At 54.5% G+C, this 17,842-nt stretch overlaps 7 protein-coding genes across 7 annotated transcripts; 5 read left to right on the top strand and 2 right to left on the bottom strand.

Moving 5' to 3' along the window:
• Window positions 1-11: 11 nt before the first annotated feature.
• Window positions 12-1,929, bottom strand: N7510_001149 (transcriptional regulator SPT3; the record flags this gene model as incomplete). Its single annotated transcript, XM_056973076.1, has 3 exons — window positions 12-17; window positions 76-900; window positions 952-1,929. 3 exons carry the CDS (start codon window positions 1,927-1,929, stop codon window positions 12-14), a joined length of 1,809 nt encoding a protein of 602 aa, XP_056838193.1.
• A 677-nt stretch (window positions 1,930-2,606) lies between these two features.
• Window positions 2,607-3,603, top strand: dph5 (diphthine synthase; the record flags this gene model as incomplete). The annotated part of the gene is made up of 3 exons (XM_056973075.1): window positions 2,607-2,741; window positions 2,800-2,924; window positions 3,006-3,603. 3 exons carry the CDS (start codon window positions 2,607-2,609, stop codon window positions 3,601-3,603), a joined length of 858 nt encoding a protein of 285 aa, XP_056838192.1.
• A 274-nt stretch (window positions 3,604-3,877) lies between these two features.
• On the top strand, window positions 3,878-5,672 carry N7510_001147 (AP-2 complex subunit sigma; the record flags this gene model as incomplete). The annotated part of the gene is made up of 6 exons (XM_056973074.1): window positions 3,878-4,453; window positions 4,855-5,010; window positions 5,060-5,083; window positions 5,154-5,183; window positions 5,287-5,517; window positions 5,571-5,672. 6 exons carry the CDS (start codon window positions 3,878-3,880, stop codon window positions 5,670-5,672), a joined length of 1,119 nt encoding a protein of 372 aa, XP_056838191.1.
• A 1,960-nt stretch (window positions 5,673-7,632) lies between these two features.
• On the top strand, window positions 7,633-8,552 carry N7510_001146 (sulfotransferase family protein; the record flags this gene model as incomplete). The annotated part of the gene is made up of 2 exons (XM_056973073.1): window positions 7,633-7,777; window positions 7,840-8,552. 2 exons carry the CDS (start codon window positions 7,633-7,635, stop codon window positions 8,550-8,552), a joined length of 858 nt encoding a protein of 285 aa, XP_056838190.1.
• A 1,666-nt stretch (window positions 8,553-10,218) lies between these two features.
• Window positions 10,219-12,456, top strand: N7510_001145 (arylsulfotransferase family protein; the record flags this gene model as incomplete). Its single annotated transcript, XM_056973072.1, has 4 exons — window positions 10,219-10,347; window positions 10,448-10,576; window positions 10,633-12,115; window positions 12,173-12,456. The coding sequence occupies 4 exons, from the start codon at window positions 10,219-10,221 to the stop codon at window positions 12,454-12,456; spliced, it is 2,025 nt and encodes a 674-aa protein (XP_056838189.1).
• An 810-nt stretch (window positions 12,457-13,266) lies between these two features.
• Window positions 13,267-15,349, top strand: N7510_001144 (putative MFS transporter; the record flags this gene model as incomplete). Its single annotated transcript, XM_056973071.1, has 3 exons — window positions 13,267-14,113; window positions 14,167-14,632; window positions 14,686-15,349. The coding sequence occupies 3 exons, from the start codon at window positions 13,267-13,269 to the stop codon at window positions 15,347-15,349; spliced, it is 1,977 nt and encodes a 658-aa protein (XP_056838188.1).
• A 750-nt stretch (window positions 15,350-16,099) lies between these two features.
• On the bottom strand, window positions 16,100-17,754 carry N7510_001143 (IST1 family protein; the record flags this gene model as incomplete). Its single annotated transcript, XM_056973070.1, has 2 exons — window positions 16,100-17,309; window positions 17,687-17,754. The coding sequence occupies 2 exons, from the start codon at window positions 17,752-17,754 to the stop codon at window positions 16,100-16,102; spliced, it is 1,278 nt and encodes a 425-aa protein (XP_056838187.1).
• Between the last annotated feature and the right edge of the window lie 88 nt (window positions 17,755-17,842).

The raw sequence follows: 17,842 nt of genomic DNA, 5'->3' as shown, positions 1-17,842 counted from the left end.
GAAAACGCACCTTAGATCTGTAGCAATGTCAGTAAGCAAGGGAAAGTAGATGACATGAGAAAATAAAAAACTCACCAGTCTAAGAGGCAGACGAGCTGGCACCCGACCATTGTGAAGCAGCATGGCGACCTGCTTCTGCGGAGTCGCCTGAAGCTTGCGATAGGCCTCACGGACGTGGCGAGGCTCGATGGGAGTGCGGCCCTCCTCAGGCGGATCGAAGAGACCGGTCTCGCGCTTGCGTTTCTTAGAGTTCTCGCTGTCACCACCACCACGGTTCTTCTCATGATCCTCACGCTCTTTCACCTTCAGAGCCTCCTCGGTCAGGGTCTGGACAATCTCAAAGGTGAGGAAACCTAAGATGTCGACGATGTCGTCATTCGGCTTGGACTCAGTCACGATGCCGAAGCCGGCCCACTCGCGGAAACGCTTGCTCTTGCGGTAGGTGAAGGAGGCCTGGCGGCACTCAGACCAGAAGACGTACTCCTCCCTAGTCATGTACTTGGTGCGTTCGTCGGCAGCTGCAAGGCGCTGCAGGGTTGCGTAGTTCTGTTCTTCCTCTTCCTCGTCTTCCTCGTCCTCACGCTCTGGGACCTGGATGGAGTAGAAGGAATTAACATCCCACGCAAGGCCGACCTTGGCACGCTTGTTCTTAGGCTTGGCTGCCATATCCTGAGGACCGGCAACGCCGCCAGCAATGGTGTCATCAGCAGCTGCGAAGTCGGCAGCATCGCCACCGCCCTTGTCATCTGAATCCTTGACGTTCTTGCGGACATCCTTCCAGGACAAGAAAGTGCGCAGGCGCGAGACTTTGGCCTTGTCGTGGCGAATCAGAAAGATGAGATCGTCAGTGGAGATTGAGCGCACGCCACGACGGGTAGCAAGCTGGGTGCTGCGGCTCAGCTGTGAGTGGGTTAGCGCAGAACATACAAGAATGGGGTGGGGCATTCTTACAATCTCGATGACCTGCTGGCGAGTGATTTCTTCAATCAGGGTGGTGGTTTCGGCGGACGGCTCGGCAGTTTCACCAGAAACAAACATCATCTTTTGAATCAAATCAGCAAGCATTTCCTTGAAGAAGCTTTCAGTGTCAGTCTTGTCGTCAGTGTGGATGTCCTCCTGGGTGTCCTTAGAATCCTGGGAATCGGTATCTGAACCAGACGATTCATGGTCGACGTTGAAATTCTCGGAAGCAGCGAACTCGCTCTCATCTCCATAGCCCGGGTTGCGACTCAGAAGCAGGTTAGTCAAACAAGGCGTGAGGATGAGGCCAACTGCTTTGAGAGGCTTGGGTTGTCCACCCTTTGGACCTGCTGACTTTCCATCGCGGTTCGAACCAGCCTGGTCAGCGGCAGGAGCATCGTGCTGGAGGTCTCCCTTTGGGATCGCCGCATTTCCACCAAGGCCTGAGCCAGCCTGGTCGTCAGAAGAGTCGCCGTTGTCGTTGGAATCTCCGTCCATGTGAGTTGGTTCGTCGTCATCGGAGCTTTCATCGTCTTCCTTTTCTTCCTCTGCCTCCTCGGCAAACGCATATTCATGGGACGAAGCAGCTTGGCCAAAATCTCCTGGGGTAGGAGCATTGTCATCAGAGCCCGGTTCGCTCTTGGTAGAGGCAGTAGAAGGAGACTCGGACAGGTAGTAGACCTGCTCCGGGGTAGGTGGCTGTTCGTGCCAGGGCAGGACACCTTCATCACCAGACTCCTCGTCGGCCTCGTAGGGGACATCTTTCTCATCCTCAAGATCAGGCTCAACTCCCGGGAAGTAATCCCTCATGAAACGCCAAGCAGCCTTCATGATCTCGCGATCACTCTCTGTCGGAGAGCCGGTGTCTGTGACCTCAGACTCGGTGGGCAGGATCTCGAAGCTCGAGCTCGCAGAGAGAGTTTCCGAGCAGTGTTTCTTCTTGACCGGTTTCTGGACCATCACATACATGGTGCAAAGGATACAGGATAAGAAGCAGAGAGTTAAGAATGAACGGGGTGCGTGAAGAGAGAGGTGTGATCGGTTGTGAAGCGGATAGAAAGGATGAGAGGGAAGCAGGTTGGGCATGCAGCAAGACGAGATAGCAGAAGGCCTAACAAGACACTCTCTGTTTGGCTATTCCCGAAGCAGCACCGCATGAAAAGATGCACCAGCTCATTGAGAAGGCATAGCAGGCAATGCCCTGGCACCAGGTGCCTGCGCGAGATTCGTCCACACCAGTCATGGTCCAGGCATTTTATTTGCGAGACCAGGAGGACATCCAGACACTGACGCACTGACGACACAGAGGAGGGTAGAGAGCACTCACCTGTTGGATCTCCTGCCGATACTTTGGCGCACGATCTGAGCTCATGATGGCGGTGGAGGGTCAATGGTAGGGAGAAGGGGAAGAGAGAAGAGCAGAGAGAATGACACCAGTGCGCCGCGACAATTAATCAGCGTAGGGAACCAACAACCTCTCGCGACACATTCCACAGCACCAAACTGACGATGTGAAGTACCTCGCGACAGATGGCCGCAGATAGGGAGATCCAGATAGCCGGGAGAAGGTTGTTCCGCGTCCCGCCCGATTCGTTCTCTCCTACACTTGATTTTCATGTTCTCTCTATTCCCTCAATTCTGCCAATATGTTGCACTTGGTAGGCCTGGGTCTTGCAGATGAGACCGACATCACAGTCCGCGGACTGGAGATTGTCAAGAAGGCCGAGCGAGTCTACCTCGAAGCATACACCAGTATTCTGCTGGTCGACAAGGCCAAGCTCGTGAGTGTTCTTGATCTTGTTATACAACTCCCGATATCTAATGCCCAATGGCCAGTAGGAAGCGTTCTATGGCCGCCCAGTGATTGAGGCCGACCGTGAACTGGTAGAGAGCGGCAGCGATGACATCTTGGCCGGCGCAGACCAAAAGGATGTGGTATTCCTAGTGGTCGGCGATCCATTCGGGTATGCTTTTCTTTCTCTCTCTCTCTCTCTCTCTCTCTCTCTGCTCTCCAATTGACCGGCCCCATACTGATCCATATCCAGAGCAACAACACACACCGACCTCGTCCTCCGCGCCCGCGAACTAGGTATCGAAACCCGCGTCGTGCCCAACGCCTCCATCATGTCCGGCATCGGCTGCACCGGCCTGCAGCTGTACAACTTCGGCCAAACCGTGAGCATGGTTTTTTTCACCGAAACCTGGAAACCATCCTCTTTCTACGACCGTGTCAAGGAGAACGTGCAGATGGGCCTGCACACCCTGGTCTTGCTGGATATCAAGGTGAAGGAGCAGTCGCTCGAGAACCTCGCGCGTGGGCGGCGCATCTTTGAGCCGCCGCGATACATGACTGTTGCGCAGTGCGCGGCGCAGATGCTGGAGACGGAGGAGGAGCGCAAAGAGGGTGTGTACGGGCCGGACAGTCTGGCGGTCGGGGCGGCACGCGTGGGCGCGCCGGACCAGAAAATGGTTGTTGGGACACTACAGGAATTGTCGCAGGTGGAGATGGGGGCACCGTTGCATAGTCTTGTGCTGCTGGGGCGCCGGACGCACGATCTGGAGAGGGACTATATTCGAACGTACGCGGTGGATCAGGGGACGTTTGATGCGAGCTATCAGAAGGGGTATGGGCATAGTTTGTGATGATCTCACAGGAGTTGTGATGCTAGATAATAAAATCAAAATACCCTCAACAATTAACTAGTTACTATTGTTTGTATAGTAATCCAATTGATCTCGGTGGTTAGTGGATCAACTAGTCGAGCTCGGGCCAAACGTCAATCCGATCGAATTCGATGTATCACCAACCCTTGTCAACCCCAGCCATGTCGGAATGACTTGACTCCTACACCCTTTCCGCACACCACCCACGATTGCTCTCTACCCTTGCCTCTCATCCTCTCCCTCCACCACCACAATGCCCGTCTACATGCTCCACGGCTTCCGCTGGCCCCGCGCAGGGTTTACCGGTATCCGCGTGTACATCGTGCTACACAACCTGGAAGAAGCGGCAGCCGAATACCTCCAGCAACCGCTGACGACGGAACTCCTCCTCGAATCGTTCAATAAAACACAGGCTGACCTGATGCCTCGCCTGCCGGAGCTGCGCTTCATCGAGTACTACGATCCCGCCGATGAGACCAGCAACACCGTCAGCCAGGACTATGCATACGTCGGCGCACGCGTGCTGACCATCCCTGACGGCGGCGAGATCCCCGCGGGGATAGGGCCTGGTCAGAATATTGAGGATGCTGTTGAGCAGGGCTCGGGCTTGACGAAGGACCAGACAGCTGCGTTGGAGGAATTGAGGGATCGTATTGCGCCTGGTGAGAAGATTGGTTGGCACTTGGTTTATAATGGGGATCCGGAGCGCTGGTATCCTCCTTCCGAGGAGGAAGAGGAGGAGGATGAGTTTGATGATGTTAGTTACGGGAGTGAGAAGAATGAGCCGCCCAGTGAGCCGGGATCCCCAGGGACCCCGCGGAGTGTTGCTGTGAGTTTGCTTCTATTGGACTTTCAGTCTGGCTGGATGAATGCTAATTGTTGATCTGTTTAGTCTCGGTTGACCAAGTTCTTCAACCGACTGAGCACGTCCACCACTGCCACCAACGATTGATCGTGCCGGGCCATGGCTACACCCCAGCCTTTTGCAGGGCTTTATCCCCTTTGAGCAATGGAGTTTTGGGTCTGTGTGCGTGTCTTTGGCACATGTGTTCGGGTCTGACGAATTCAATGCCTTATGAATGTCTATATATTGCGCTACATATTCACCACAATTACATATTGGTTACCTAAATACATTCCTATACGATCCTAAAACGTTCTGCCCACAGGAACAGCGCAATAACAAGAATAATTCCAGCAGACTAACTACACCCTCTACTGTTCTCTCAGGATACACTGTCGACAAAGGCGGTGAGCCTCGGCAGTATGCGAGGGGGAGCTCTTGCTGATAACGGCGACACTCTGCAACTCCCCGAGCTTGACAGATGCCGGCCAGGTGATCTCTATCGCGATGGTTCTTTCATTTATCCTGGTCCAGAACCGCCAGTGAGTATCCCCAGGACATATTTCGAGTCCATACTAATGCCGGTAAAAGGGGGAAGACTCGACTGGCGAAGTGGTATGCGCCGTACAGCGTGAGTGTCCATCTGGACCCCTCGAAGAGACAATCGTACTGACCGCAGCGGCAGGATGAGGAGAAAGTAAAGCTCAAAGGCGAGGTCCGTTCCACCCGTCATCACCACAACCACCCTCTCCTCCTCCTCCACCACCACGCCCAAGCCCACTTCCTCACTGCAGACACCCACACTAACACCTACTCAGGTCCACCGCCTGGTCGCACCACGAGACCAGAAATACCAGTCCAACTTTGTCGAATTCCGCCGCAGCACCAAGATCGTCTACCGCCGGTACGCGGGACTATTCTTCTGCGTCTGCGTGGACGCCAACGACAACGAGCTGGCATACCTGGAGGCCATCCATTTCTTTGTCGAGGTGCTGGACCAGTTCTTTGGGAATGTGTGTGAGCTGGACTTGGTGTTTAATTTCTACAAGGTGTGTTCGCTCGGGCTTCACATATTCTCTTGGATGTACTAACTCTCATCCAGGTCTACGCCATTCTGGACGAGGTCTTTCTCGCGGGCGAGATTGAAGAGACGAGCAAGCAGGTCGTTCTGACCCGGCTAGAACATTTGGATAAGCTAGAGTGATTTGATTCCTGTCAGCTTCACTATCACTGCTACTACTATAATGGCGGGCCTAGAACATTGCCGTTGTTCCAGTCATCCATCCATTGCATGGCGTTCCGGGTTCAGGGGATATCTATTGTTTGTCTGTGTACATGGGGGAAAAAAAGAAATTGCACTTGCTCCAGATGAGATGCCATCATTCCTTGGCTCAATGTCGAGATCACCGCCCAATCCAGGGTCCTATGCCAAGCTTTTCCCTTTTTGATTCTTCTTGTCCGCCCTGGACGTCCGGGTCTGTCGTACAGTAGCCCCCAACTGCCGACAATCACTGCCGTAGAGGCGGCGGGAGGGACAGGCACCAGCATAACCATACCACGGGCCATGTCTTTTCTTCGGCCTGTTAAGCTCAGATAAGATTAATCTTTAATTGAACCTCGACCCTGGTCCGGCGGAGATGGAGGTGATCGCGACATCGATGGCGAAGGTGAGCACGCGGGCTTGGCATGGCACATTTAAGGAGTGCCTACCACGCTCCTGCTGTCGGTGGTGATTTTTTTTCTCTTCGACTGAAAAGACGGACACATTCTTCTATTTCTCGTGTGCCTTTTCATTCTTTTAATATCTGTGTGCCAGAATGATGGATTCGAACTCACTAACTACTGACTACCTCATGATGACTCTATACCAGCATCACCAAACAACATCCAACTCACTCCCTTGAAACAACAGCCTCACGTTTACTTACTTTCTTCCCTGCCATACATCCTCCTTCCACCACCACCTCCAGTGCCAGTGCCACTCGACACCCACAAGTGACCCTACGCTGATGGTCCTTCTCACCCGTCACAACACCACACATAGATACACTCCGCCCAATCCAATACATGCGCTCCGGCCCCTGACGAGCATGACGAGAATTGCCTTCAAGCCTTCAAGCCCCTCAACCCCAAAGGGGCAAGAGATATTCATCCCCCTCGTGTCTGGACTCCATCAACCAGGTGGCGCCTCGTACCTGACCAGATTTTCACTTTGACGATCTCACCGGCTGAAAGGGGGTTTAATTGCTTCTCTTGGCAATTTTCCATGGACGAATCCGGCACGGTCGAGACCCAGCAACAGGGGACCCCACTGTTCAATCAATCTGTGGGATTGGGTCGGTGGACCGACCGGGGCGTTTTGACCATTTTGGATTTTTTTGGATTTCTCCGGCGGACAGACAGCCACTCATTAGCCATGAATCGGACGATCACCGACGGAGTTTCATGAGCAGAAGAGGGAACGTGTGTGATAACCGTCGATGCGCATTCGGCATGCAACAGTTGTACGATGGCTAGTACTGCGACTCTCACTGACAAGTCGACAAATCGGCTTGCTGCAATACCGTCCGGGAGTCTTTCAGCACTACGCGTGTTCCTGCCGCAAATCGGCCACTCAGAGTCAAAATCATTACGCGGCTGAGTCTTGGCAATACGATACATACGATACATACAGCCATACCATACATACCATACAGACAGACAGGCTCCGCCCCTGGCCTTCCGTAATGTACGTCAGCCGTGACGTCTCCTTTTGAAACGCGTTCTCTGGCCCTCACAGGTGGCGGGTTTGATCGCTGAAGAAGCAGGGAGATCAGAAAGCCAACTTTGGGGGCCAGCAACATGATTTGCCTCGCCGCAGCAGAAAGAGTGGTTTGGGTTAAAAAAAGGCTGAATCCAGGGAGGTAAGGATTGGCAGTCCACCCGGGCCAAGGCAGAGTGGAAACATCGCCACTCTCGACACCGGTTATTATTGGGGCGCTGGAACAGACATACCTTCTCCTGTCCGCGCCCCCTTAACTTATCGACCCCCAAGATCGTCCCGGCTTAAAAACCTCCCCCCCCTTTCGATAACTTTTTTGGTTCCCTTTTCCTCCCTTATCTCTTTCCAATTCATCCTATACACTCTTTACAATCCCTATATCTAGCATATCAATCCAATCACAATGTCGATGATGCTGTCCGATAACCTGGCTCCTCAGCCCGCCACTGACATTTTCACCGAAGACACATGCATCGACCGTCGCAAGTGCCACCGGACGGTGCCCATGAAGGTGCTGGCTCTGGGTGTTGGCCGCACGGGAACTGCCTGTGAGTTCTGCTCTGTAAAACCGAAAATGGAAGAGCATTCATCCTGACTGATCTCTTTCTAGCTCTCCGCAAGGCTCTGGAGCGCCTCGGATACACCAAGTGCTACCACATGATGTGCGCCTCGGTTGAGAACCCGCCCGACTGCCTGATGTGGCACGATGCCCTCAATGCCAAGTACGACGGCGTGGGCGAGTTCGGCCGGAAGGAGTGGGACCAGCTGCTGGGTGACTGCCAGGCCGTGTGCGACTGGCCCGCCTGCGCCTTTGCAAAGGAGCTGATCGAGGCCTACCCCAACGCCAAGGTCATCCTGACCACCCGCGACGTCGACCCGTGGCACGCCTCCGTCATGAAGACCGTCCACTGGCGCGTGTCCGACCCGGAGCACAAATTCGTTTCCAACTTCTCCTGGGCCGCCGGCATGTACTACCCCATGCTGAACAAGTTCTTCGACACCTTCTTCCGCGGTGACTTCCCCGGCAAGGGCAAGGAGGTCTACAACGACCACGTCGCTGAGGTCCGCAGCCTCGTGCCCCCCGAGCGCCTGCTGGAGTACAACATCAACGACGGCTGGGCTCCGCTCTGCGATTTCTTGGAGGAGGAGGTCCCGGACCACCCCTTCCCCCGTGGCAACGACATGGCCGATTTCTACAAGCGCTGCTCCACCCGCAACCGCCGCCAGATGATGAACGCCGCCCTCCAGGCCTTCACCATGGGTGGTGCCCTGCTGGCCACCGGCCTGGCTGCCACCATGGCCTTCAAGCGCTTCTCCCGCTAAATCATTCACTCCTTCAAGTGAGGCGCGGGCGCCCACTGCTTTGATCTTTTTCTTCTGTCTGCATTGAACTGCAACCTCGCCATACTTTTACTTCTAATATCCCCTTTTTTCTTTTTTTCTGTTACTTTTTTATTTCAGTATATATCTTTTGTGTGTGTTGGCATTTCTCTCTTTGCAATTATTTCCTTTTTGCTCGGGAACACTGTTCTGGTTTGTGCCATGGAAGGCATCATTACATCAGGAAGGACTGTTTGTTTGTTGGATCATCCCAAAAAGATATACGTTGTGCATCGCCGGAGGCAAAGTGGCCGCTTCCTGCTGGCTGGATCTGATCCAGCCTGGTACAAACGGACCCCGTTCGTCCCGGCCCAGGCGCACATGGAGTGAGAGTTGTGAGATGAGCATGAAAATGAAGATAGTACAGTATACCTATTTTGTTCTTTTGGAAGCATATATCTTGTCTCGGAGTAGATGCCATCAGGAATCGGATGATTTACCCCAAATCTACTTCGTACTCGTACGGTACTCAAGCCACCAAACCAGATGCTTGGCCACCCTAGCGCCTTGGCTGTCGTTAGTGGCGTCTGTGCATCTGCTGGAGAATTCTTTTTTTATCTCTGCCGGTATGGCGGCTGTGCTAAATGCCTTGGGGGCCCTAGAGCGGGTGGCCTTTGACGAAATGCTGAAAAGGTGAAGTGATTCGAACAGAACGCCTCGTACACCACTGCTACTAGGGGGCCGTTCTGTACGTATTCTTGTTTGACGTTTCCCCTCCACTACTAGTTCCTGTAAACCCCACTTGGGGTCCGTGCTAGATTAGGTGTGTCTCCGTTCATGTCGGGGATGCGTTTCATGGCTGAGTATAATTGATTATTGGACATGGACTTGACCTGTACGCCCAGGTAATTATCAATGTATCGCGATAGCAATGTATTTGGTGTTCGGCCTGAATACTTCATGATCCCTGCGATTATGATATTCGTATACATCACTATCTCTGGTAAGTACGAGTCAGAGATCTGAATAATGTTACCCTGGGCGAAAGATGATTCAATGACTTGGGTCCGTGCAGCACATGGCGGTCGCCGGAGATGGGTATCGGTGCGACGGGCGCAACCGTGGTAGGTGTTCGCCTGGCAGGATCCGGTATTTTATGGGTGTGAGATTATTCGAATATTCTTCAAGCTACTCATCCTACTGTCTCGTTGTATAGTAGACTAGATCGATCTCGAATTCTGCCTCCTCACGGACTGACGCGGCCCCTAGCGAAATACCATTACCGTATAGTGAGTTGTATTGGGCCACCCCTGGGGAACCTTACCGATCGCTCGCACAACCCCGAAGGTTGAACACTGGGAAACCTTCGCCTGACAAGTTGGATATTCAATCCAGCAACTGTAGTTAGTCTGGATCGTTTCCTAGAAATACATTGACCATGCATGTATACGATCCAGGATGAACCAATAGCCGCTGACTCCCCCCCGTCGGATTCCTGGCCAATTAGAATGAAGGGGCGAGTTTCCGTACTCGCTCCCATCTCTCCCTCTCCGTGCTCGCCGATCATTCCCCTATGTCCCAGTTTTTCGATGTTGGTGTCTGCTTCCCCCTTAAACACCTCCTGCACCTATCCCCATCCTCTCTGCGATGATCTGAAGAAGGAGGATCCATGGTCGCCGTCGTCTTTTCCTCCGCCGTGAGGCCGCTCGGTCCCGCGGCACTCGTCCTACTGGGCGTGGCGCTCTGGCTCTGCGCGATCTCCGGCGCGAACGCTGAGGATACCACCTTTTACAAGTCGGTGCGTTGGGATCTGGCCCTTCTCTCCCTGCCCTTTGCGCTTTCGGTCCTCAATTCATGTTACTGTTCTTTTACTGACCCTCGGCACTTCTTTCGCGCAGAGACCGGACATCTACCCTCCCGTCTTTACAATCGAAAAAAGCAGTCCCCAGAAGCTGAGTCCCGGGTACTACTTTATCACGCCCTACGAGGCTAAGAATCCGGGCCCGTATATCTTCGATAATGATGGAGTACGCCGCATATTGGCCCCCCGCGACAAAGGTGGAGAAAACTGACGGGAATTTAGGAACTCGTATGGAGCGGCTGGGGTAACTCGGGACCTGGAAATGCCCATGGCATGCACGTCTGCAAATATCAGGGCGCCGACCACCTCTGTTTCTTCCAGGGCAACCAACAGAAGGGCTATTGTCGCGGTCATGGCGTGATCCTCGACAAACAGTACCGCATCGTACGATCTGTGCAGCCCGGCGGGGGAATGGCTTCGAGCGATATGCATGAATTCCGGCCTGTTGGTGATGGCAAAACTGCCCTGATGACCGTGTATCAGCAGCGCCAATTCGACATGACCCCCTGGAACATCAAAACCGGGGTCGGTTGGTTGATGGAGAGTATATTCCAGGAAGTCGATGTGGAGACGAGCAAAGTGCTATTTGAATGGCATGCGCTCGACCATGTCGACCCTTCAATGAGTTATACGTGGCCCGCGCACACCGATACGTCCGGCACGGGATTGCATGTCGCCGAGCCCTGGGATTATTTCCACATCAATTCGATTGACAAGAATGCCGACGGTGACTATCTGGTGTCGTCGCGCCACACCTGCGCTATCTATAAGATCTCCGGCAAGGACGGAAGTGTGATCTGGAGACTGCATGGCGCAAACCCATCGTTCAAGAACATCAACTTTAGTTTCTCGCAACAACACGACGCACGGTGGCTCTATGAGAATGCGACGCATTCCGTGGTCTCGCTCTACAATAACGGCTATAATGGCTACAACCAGACGCATACTTATTCGAGCGGCATGATCATTCTCATCGATCATGTTGAGAATACCGCCACACAGCTACGGGACTACGGGCCTCCTAGCAATCGGATGCTGAGTTCTAGCCAGGGTAATCTCCAACTCCTGCCGAACCGCAATGTTGTCATGGGATGGGGGAATAACCCCTATATCTCGGAACATACCGAGGACGGTGAGCTCATCATGTGGGCGAGGTTTGCGACGAATACGGTCATGAACTACCGCGCTCAGAAGTTCGAATGGGACGCTGACCCCTCCGATTCCCCGGCTCTCTGGACTTATTCTCGCTCCGCCGATCCTTTTTCCCCTACAACTTTCTATGTGAGCTGGAATGGTGCCACGCGCGTGAAGAGCTGGCGGTTCTACGGTGCGGCCAATATGACCGGTCCATATACGTTTCTGGACGAGGTCGCCAAGAACGGGTTCGAAACCGAATATACCAACACGAGTTTCTATACCTGGACGAAGGCAGAAGCTATCGATCGCAATGGCGAGGTCCTTGCTTCCTCGGCACGCAAATACACCTTTGTCCCATCGCCCGAGCTGCGCGAGTTCTGTCAGGACGAGGAGTGTCGGGATGCGTCGGGATACGGCTTCCCTGGCGACGACAGCGCCTCGTCTACCATCCCACCCGCGGGCGTCAACACCGTGCCTTGGATCGATCCCGACAACCCAAATATTTGGTCGCAGCCATCGAGCACCCCGCAGAGCATCTACTCGCACCACAAGAACTGGACCATGGGCCGTAAGTTTTTCTTCTTTGTCTACACCGATGCCACCCGCTAACCCTGTTCTGTTACAGGCATGCTCGCCTGGGGCGCCATGATTCTTGTGCTAGTTCCCCTTGCGGGCATCGTCGTATACGGCCTCCGCTATTACCAGCGCCGACAGCGGGAAATGCAGCAACGGTTCGCCGTTCGTCCACACGACGAGTCCGCCGAGCCCTTGAACGGCATGGCTGAGCGGAAGCCTTTCCCACTGCGGACGGATATGCCCTGGTGGAACTGGCGCCGGTGGACCGGGGAGGACGAGCCGCACTACTTCCCGCTGTCGGAGCGGAGTCCCCGGCGGGAGCGGATGGAATGAGATATTCTACACACTGTACATATAGGTTGGCGATATACTGCATTTGGGAGGAGGTCACACATAATTTGCATCAATCGGAGATTATTGAGTATGTGTCTTGTTCTCTTCTTTAAAAGAGTCGGTCGTCCGGCGTCCCTCCGGAACGAGAGAAAAAAGAAACGAGTAAGAGGCAATGGATACGATACGGAAATACGCGGTACGGCCCTAACGCAAAATTACATACCGTACCATCCGTCACTGGGCCCACTGCAAATCCCGGGGCGGGTTGTCGCAGACTTTTCTTGCTTTGGTGGTGACAGGCATAGTTCATACTACCCTAGACGACTCCAGCGGCAGATCATTGCCACGATGGTAGGCTGTGTTGATGGCCTTCGTTTCGTCTCCGTCGTGAGATAAAAAAAGATCCGTCACAGCCACCGAATGTGCCTGACGCGGGGGCCATGGGGATCTCGTGTCGGCAAAGCTTCAAGGCTGTGTCAAGTCAAAAGGTACCGAAATGAATCCACCACGGTTCATCTCAATTTGCCAAGACAGTGGTAGTGTCGATCTGGTAAGAGTAAGAGTACGAAATACATTCCATGAGGATGACTAGTTAGGGATTTCCCCCCCTTTGTGGACCTCAATCAAATAGTTAGTCAATTTACAATCAGATGGGAACGAATTGACCGCGAGCGAATCATCGAACCATGGCCGAGGCGTAGACCAGCTCATCTTTCTCCCTTGACACTCCCATCATCATCCATCTTTTTCCGTCTCTGGGGGCCAAAGTGGTGCTAATACCAAAAATACACCTGACGTAAACCGTCCCCCATGCCGACGAGGAATAAAACCGATCAAGCCCGCCACGCGCGTACGACTTCCTGGTCGACTGGCTATCAACACCTTCTCCAGCAGCAGGACACTTCAACCACCACTGACGACCCGGGTCCCTCCTCGCACCCTCCCCCTCCTCCCACCCGCCGTCGCCGCGAATCCAATCTCTCCCTCGTCAGCGTCACCGAGGGTCCTCCTGGTCTCGATGACCCCAACATGATGAGGAATACGTCGATGGATCTGGACGGCCGCAACAGCCTGCATGCGCGGAGCCGGTCGCAGAGCCAGGCGCAGATTCTGGCTCTGCAAGAGGCCGAGTTGTCCGCCTCGCCCAGTGCACCACCGCCCACCACCCGGGCCGCCGCCGTGACTTGGATGTCCCTGCCCCGGAAGGGCCAGCTGGCCGTGCTCGGGTTATGCCGAGTCTTTGATTTCTTACAGATCGCCTCCCTCCAGGCCTACATGTTCTACCAGCTCAAATCCTTCGATGTTAACCTCTCCGACTCGGACGTCGCAACCCAGGCCGGTATCCTCCAGGGCGCTTTTACCGCAGCCCAGTTCGCGACCGCGATCCCCTGGGGCCGGGTCGCTGATGCCGAGTGGGGGGGCCGGAAATTCGTACTGCTGGTCGGTCTGCTTGGCACGGCGGTCTCATGTCTGGGGGTTGCGTTCTCGACGTCGTTCGCGCAGGCCGTGTTCTGGCGTTCGTTCGGTGGTGCCATTAACGGCACCGTCGGTATCATCCGGACTAGCATTGCGGAGAATGTGAAGGAGAAGAAATACCATTCCCGTGCTTTCTTGATCCTGCCCATTGGTTTCAACATCGCCTCGCTATTTGGTCCAGGTTGGTTGTCCCCGTCTCTAAAGAGAGTGAGTCTGCGCTAACACGCTCTAAAGTGATGGGCGGGATGCTCTCCGACCCCGTAATCGCCTATCCGCGTCTCTTTGGGCCGAACTCATCGTTTGGAGGCGAACAAGGCGTGCAGTGGCTACAGACATACCCCTATGCCCTGCCCATGTTGGCCAACTTTTTCTTCCTGACTTTCTGCGCCGGCTTGGTGGCGTACGGCTTCGAAGAGACCTTGGCGGCTTGCAAGGGCAAGCCTGGTCCTGGTGCGATCCTCATGAAGCTCTTCGGCCGCGGCATGAGAAATGTCGTGCCCACCACGTCGCCCCTGTACACGAGACTCCCCTTCCGTGATTATGAAGAGGACGGCCCTCTGCTGGATCGCGCGGAAAGCTACGAGCTCGAGGAGAAGGCCAAGCCCATGCGTGTTCAGCGCGTGCTGCCCTTCCGGAGGATCTGGACCAAGAACGTGCTGTGTACCCTGATCGCACAGGCCTTCTTCGATTTCCAGATGGGGTGAGTACTAGACCTGACCAAAAGATTGGACAAATGCTGACCAACAACCACAGCGCCTTCAACAACCTCTGGCTGCTTTTCCTGTCCACTCCCCGTTACGACCCCACCGACGCCGCCAGCCCTGCCCGGAAACTCCCCTTCATCTTCACCGGCGGCCTGGGCATGTTGCCCCAGAGTGTCGGCTTCGCAACTGCCATCCTCGGCGTGATCGGCATGTTCCTCCAGTTCACCATCTACCCAACCATCAACGGCCGTCTCGGCACAGCCAAGAGCTACCAGTACTTCCTGTCCCTGTTCCCGCTCGCCTACGCCCTAGCACCATACATCTCACTGGCCCCATCCACGATCCCGCCGCCCGGCCAGGCCAACGGCCCCTGGGTCTGGTTCTGGATCATCGTCGTGCTCTTCCTCCAGGTCACCGCCCGGACCTTCACCCTGCCCACCTCCATCATCCTGCTCAACAACTGCTCCCCGCACCCGTCCGTCCTCGGCACCATCCACGGCATCGGCCAGTCCGTCTCCTCTGCCTTCCGAACCATTGGGCCCATCTTCTCCGGTGCCTGGTACGGCTACGGTCTGGACGTGGGCATGGTCGGCTTTGCCTGGTGGGTTATTGCCATCGTGTCCATCTTTGGCTGCGTGGCTGCCATTTTCGTGTACGAGGGCTCGGGACATGAAATCACTCTTCCCGGCGAGGAGGAAGATTACCATGACTGAGGCGCCTCTGTGAGGCTGATGTAATAATGTGTGCGCATGCGCCCAGTGTTGTGGCTTCAAATCTTGCGTTGTACAATTTCTTTTCCATTTCTTGCATGTCACTCGGTGTCGGTCTGGGTTCTTTTTGGCTTTTTTTCTTATCTCTCGATCTCACTCTCAGGACAAGCGGAATACCACTCCCACTCTCAGTTTTCTCCCTGCTGAGTCCTATCTTGGATACCATTTGTTCTGTTCGCATCTTACGCGCTGCTCTCGGCAATTTTACCCTGTTGATATGCTTTTTGCTTGTTTGTTTTGAGAGCCGTCCTGTTCTCTTTACTTCCACACTCGTGTCATCATGAAGTGAGGTGAGATGATGGGATGGAGCGGCTGCGTGCGATCATTAGAATATAGAGTTCTGGTCCGGGCAGTCTGTTACCGTCTGATTTGATAACATACCCCGATGATCCGCTGCCACAAGATAGACGGATTGGATGTATCTATCTATGTTGGGGGAGGTCTGTTCTTCATGTCGGACGGATCCTGCCTCGTGTGCTATAACTATATGCTCGTCAATAATAGATCATTTCAGTTCATTCAGGGTTTGGAATCAATAGTTCATAGTAGGCCAGCCAATAGCTGTAATTGATTGCAATTGCATCTGCATCAAGTCTAGTCTCGTTTCCAACAGATCGAAGACAACAAGCAAGATATTTGACACAAAACGAACGCTAAGATAAACTATCTCCCGACATTCTAGCTCCTCTACTCTCAAGGTTTTCTCTTCAGGTCTGCAAATCGTCGAGTCAGTTCATCAAGCTCGGGAATCCCATTCCCTTTGCTGCTCTTCGCAGCTCCTTCGTTCTTCGCAACAGAGCCAGAGTCCTTCTTCTCCTCTTCACTCCCGGGGACTTTCACCCTTGGATTGGGGTTGTCACTCCTCGGGCCTGGCGGCGCAACGCTAACAGGGCTCCTCCCCGCCATCGATCCCCGCGGCGGCGTCGCTTTATTCAGCTCGCTTGTTTCAGACGCACGCCGTGCCTCGGATAGGGTTGGTCGAGCCTGGGACTCTTTGCTGGGTGTCGAGGGAAGCACATCACCTCCACCTTCATTCCCATCGTCATCCTGATCTCCCTTATGATTGGAAGTGGCAGTCTCCTCATCCACAAACTCCGGCGGCGCACTCCCCAGCACAGCCTGTCCCTCGGCCTCTCCTTCCGGCCAGGAAACACCATATGCCTTCGCAATCTCCCGCAAATAACTGTCCACGAGTTCATGTGTCGGCGGACGCACGCGCAGACCCTTGAGCAGTCGCTCAGGCACCGTGACGCCCTCCACTTTGTTATCTTGTGCCAAGGTCATGAACTCCTTCCCGTATCGCTCGCCGAGCATCGTGCGCAGCATCGTCAGCTCGCGCAATTCATGCGGGAACCGGTGCCATGCGTAGAAGACTGCGACAGCTGCTTCGTCGAGCGCGGTGTCCATGTAGGTGTTTTCTTCGTCGGAGAGCGCCGCACCGGAGTCTTCTGGAGCAGCTGTACTGGGCGGCGTGCCTTCTCTCTTCGGCCCGCCCCCTCCCCCAGACCCTCCAAGCCAGGAGAACCCAAACCTCGACCCAGTAGATTCCCCTCCACTAGCACCAGCGGTAGCCGACCCTGCCGTGCCCCCCGCCTGCGCCTGATTCTGTTTCTTAAGGAGCTCCTTCGCGCGCATTCGCGCACGTGTCCCCTTCTCGTTGAAAGCGAGCTGGTCGAGCACATTCGCTCGCGCAAGCAGCAGCTCGCAGTAAAGTTCCACCATCTCCATCACCTCTACGGCGATGTCCGTTGCGATCACATTCTCCACGCGGATTCGCGCGGACGCGTCGCGCCCTTCGCTGAGGAGTTGGGCGAGCTCGCGCCGTTGCACGACTGAGAAGGCTGTGTCTTTCTTTTGGAGGAGGCGGAGACGAGGGATTAATAGGCGGAGTGTGGAGACGAGTCTCGTCTTTGGGGCGTTGGTTGTCAGCTGGGTGCTGGGATATTGAGATGGTGGTGGTGGTGGTGGTAGTGGTGGTGCGGGGTAGGCAGAGGGCAGGTCAGGGAGGGAGGGAGATGGATGGTAGTCTGGGGGATGGAAGAAGATATGTGTGAGGGGAGACTTACTGTCTGCGCTAAGGGCGGCATAGTGAGTGGTGAGTGAGTGAGTGAGGTAGGTCGAGTGTGAGTGAGAGTTGAAACTGTGGTTGGAAGATAAGAGGAAGGCGGGGAAGACGAGATAACCAACAGTACATTTATTTCTCCTTTTGTCTTCACCTCCTAAGGCAACCACGTTTATGGTGATGAGCTATACAAAGAGCCAAATCGCCAGAGCACGCACCTGAACGAGGCCGGATACTCTCGCAATGGATTGACCAGACAGCCTAATGAGCTCGGAAGCCAAGTCATCTGGCCATTTTCTGATCTGGCTGAGTGCTTCGAGAACAAGTCAGCCGTATATAAGAACGCCCACTTTATATAACTATGACAATGTTGA

This window comes from Penicillium lagena, assembly GCF_028827675.1.
Source record: "Penicillium lagena strain IBT 129212 chromosome Unknown utg000001l_segment0_segment0, whole genome shotgun sequence".
NCBI classification, from domain to species: Eukaryota; Fungi; Ascomycota; class Eurotiomycetes; order Eurotiales; family Aspergillaceae; genus Penicillium; species Penicillium lagena.
Note: the sequence above shows the minus strand (reverse complement) of the source record. Positions and strands in the feature narration are given on the sequence as shown.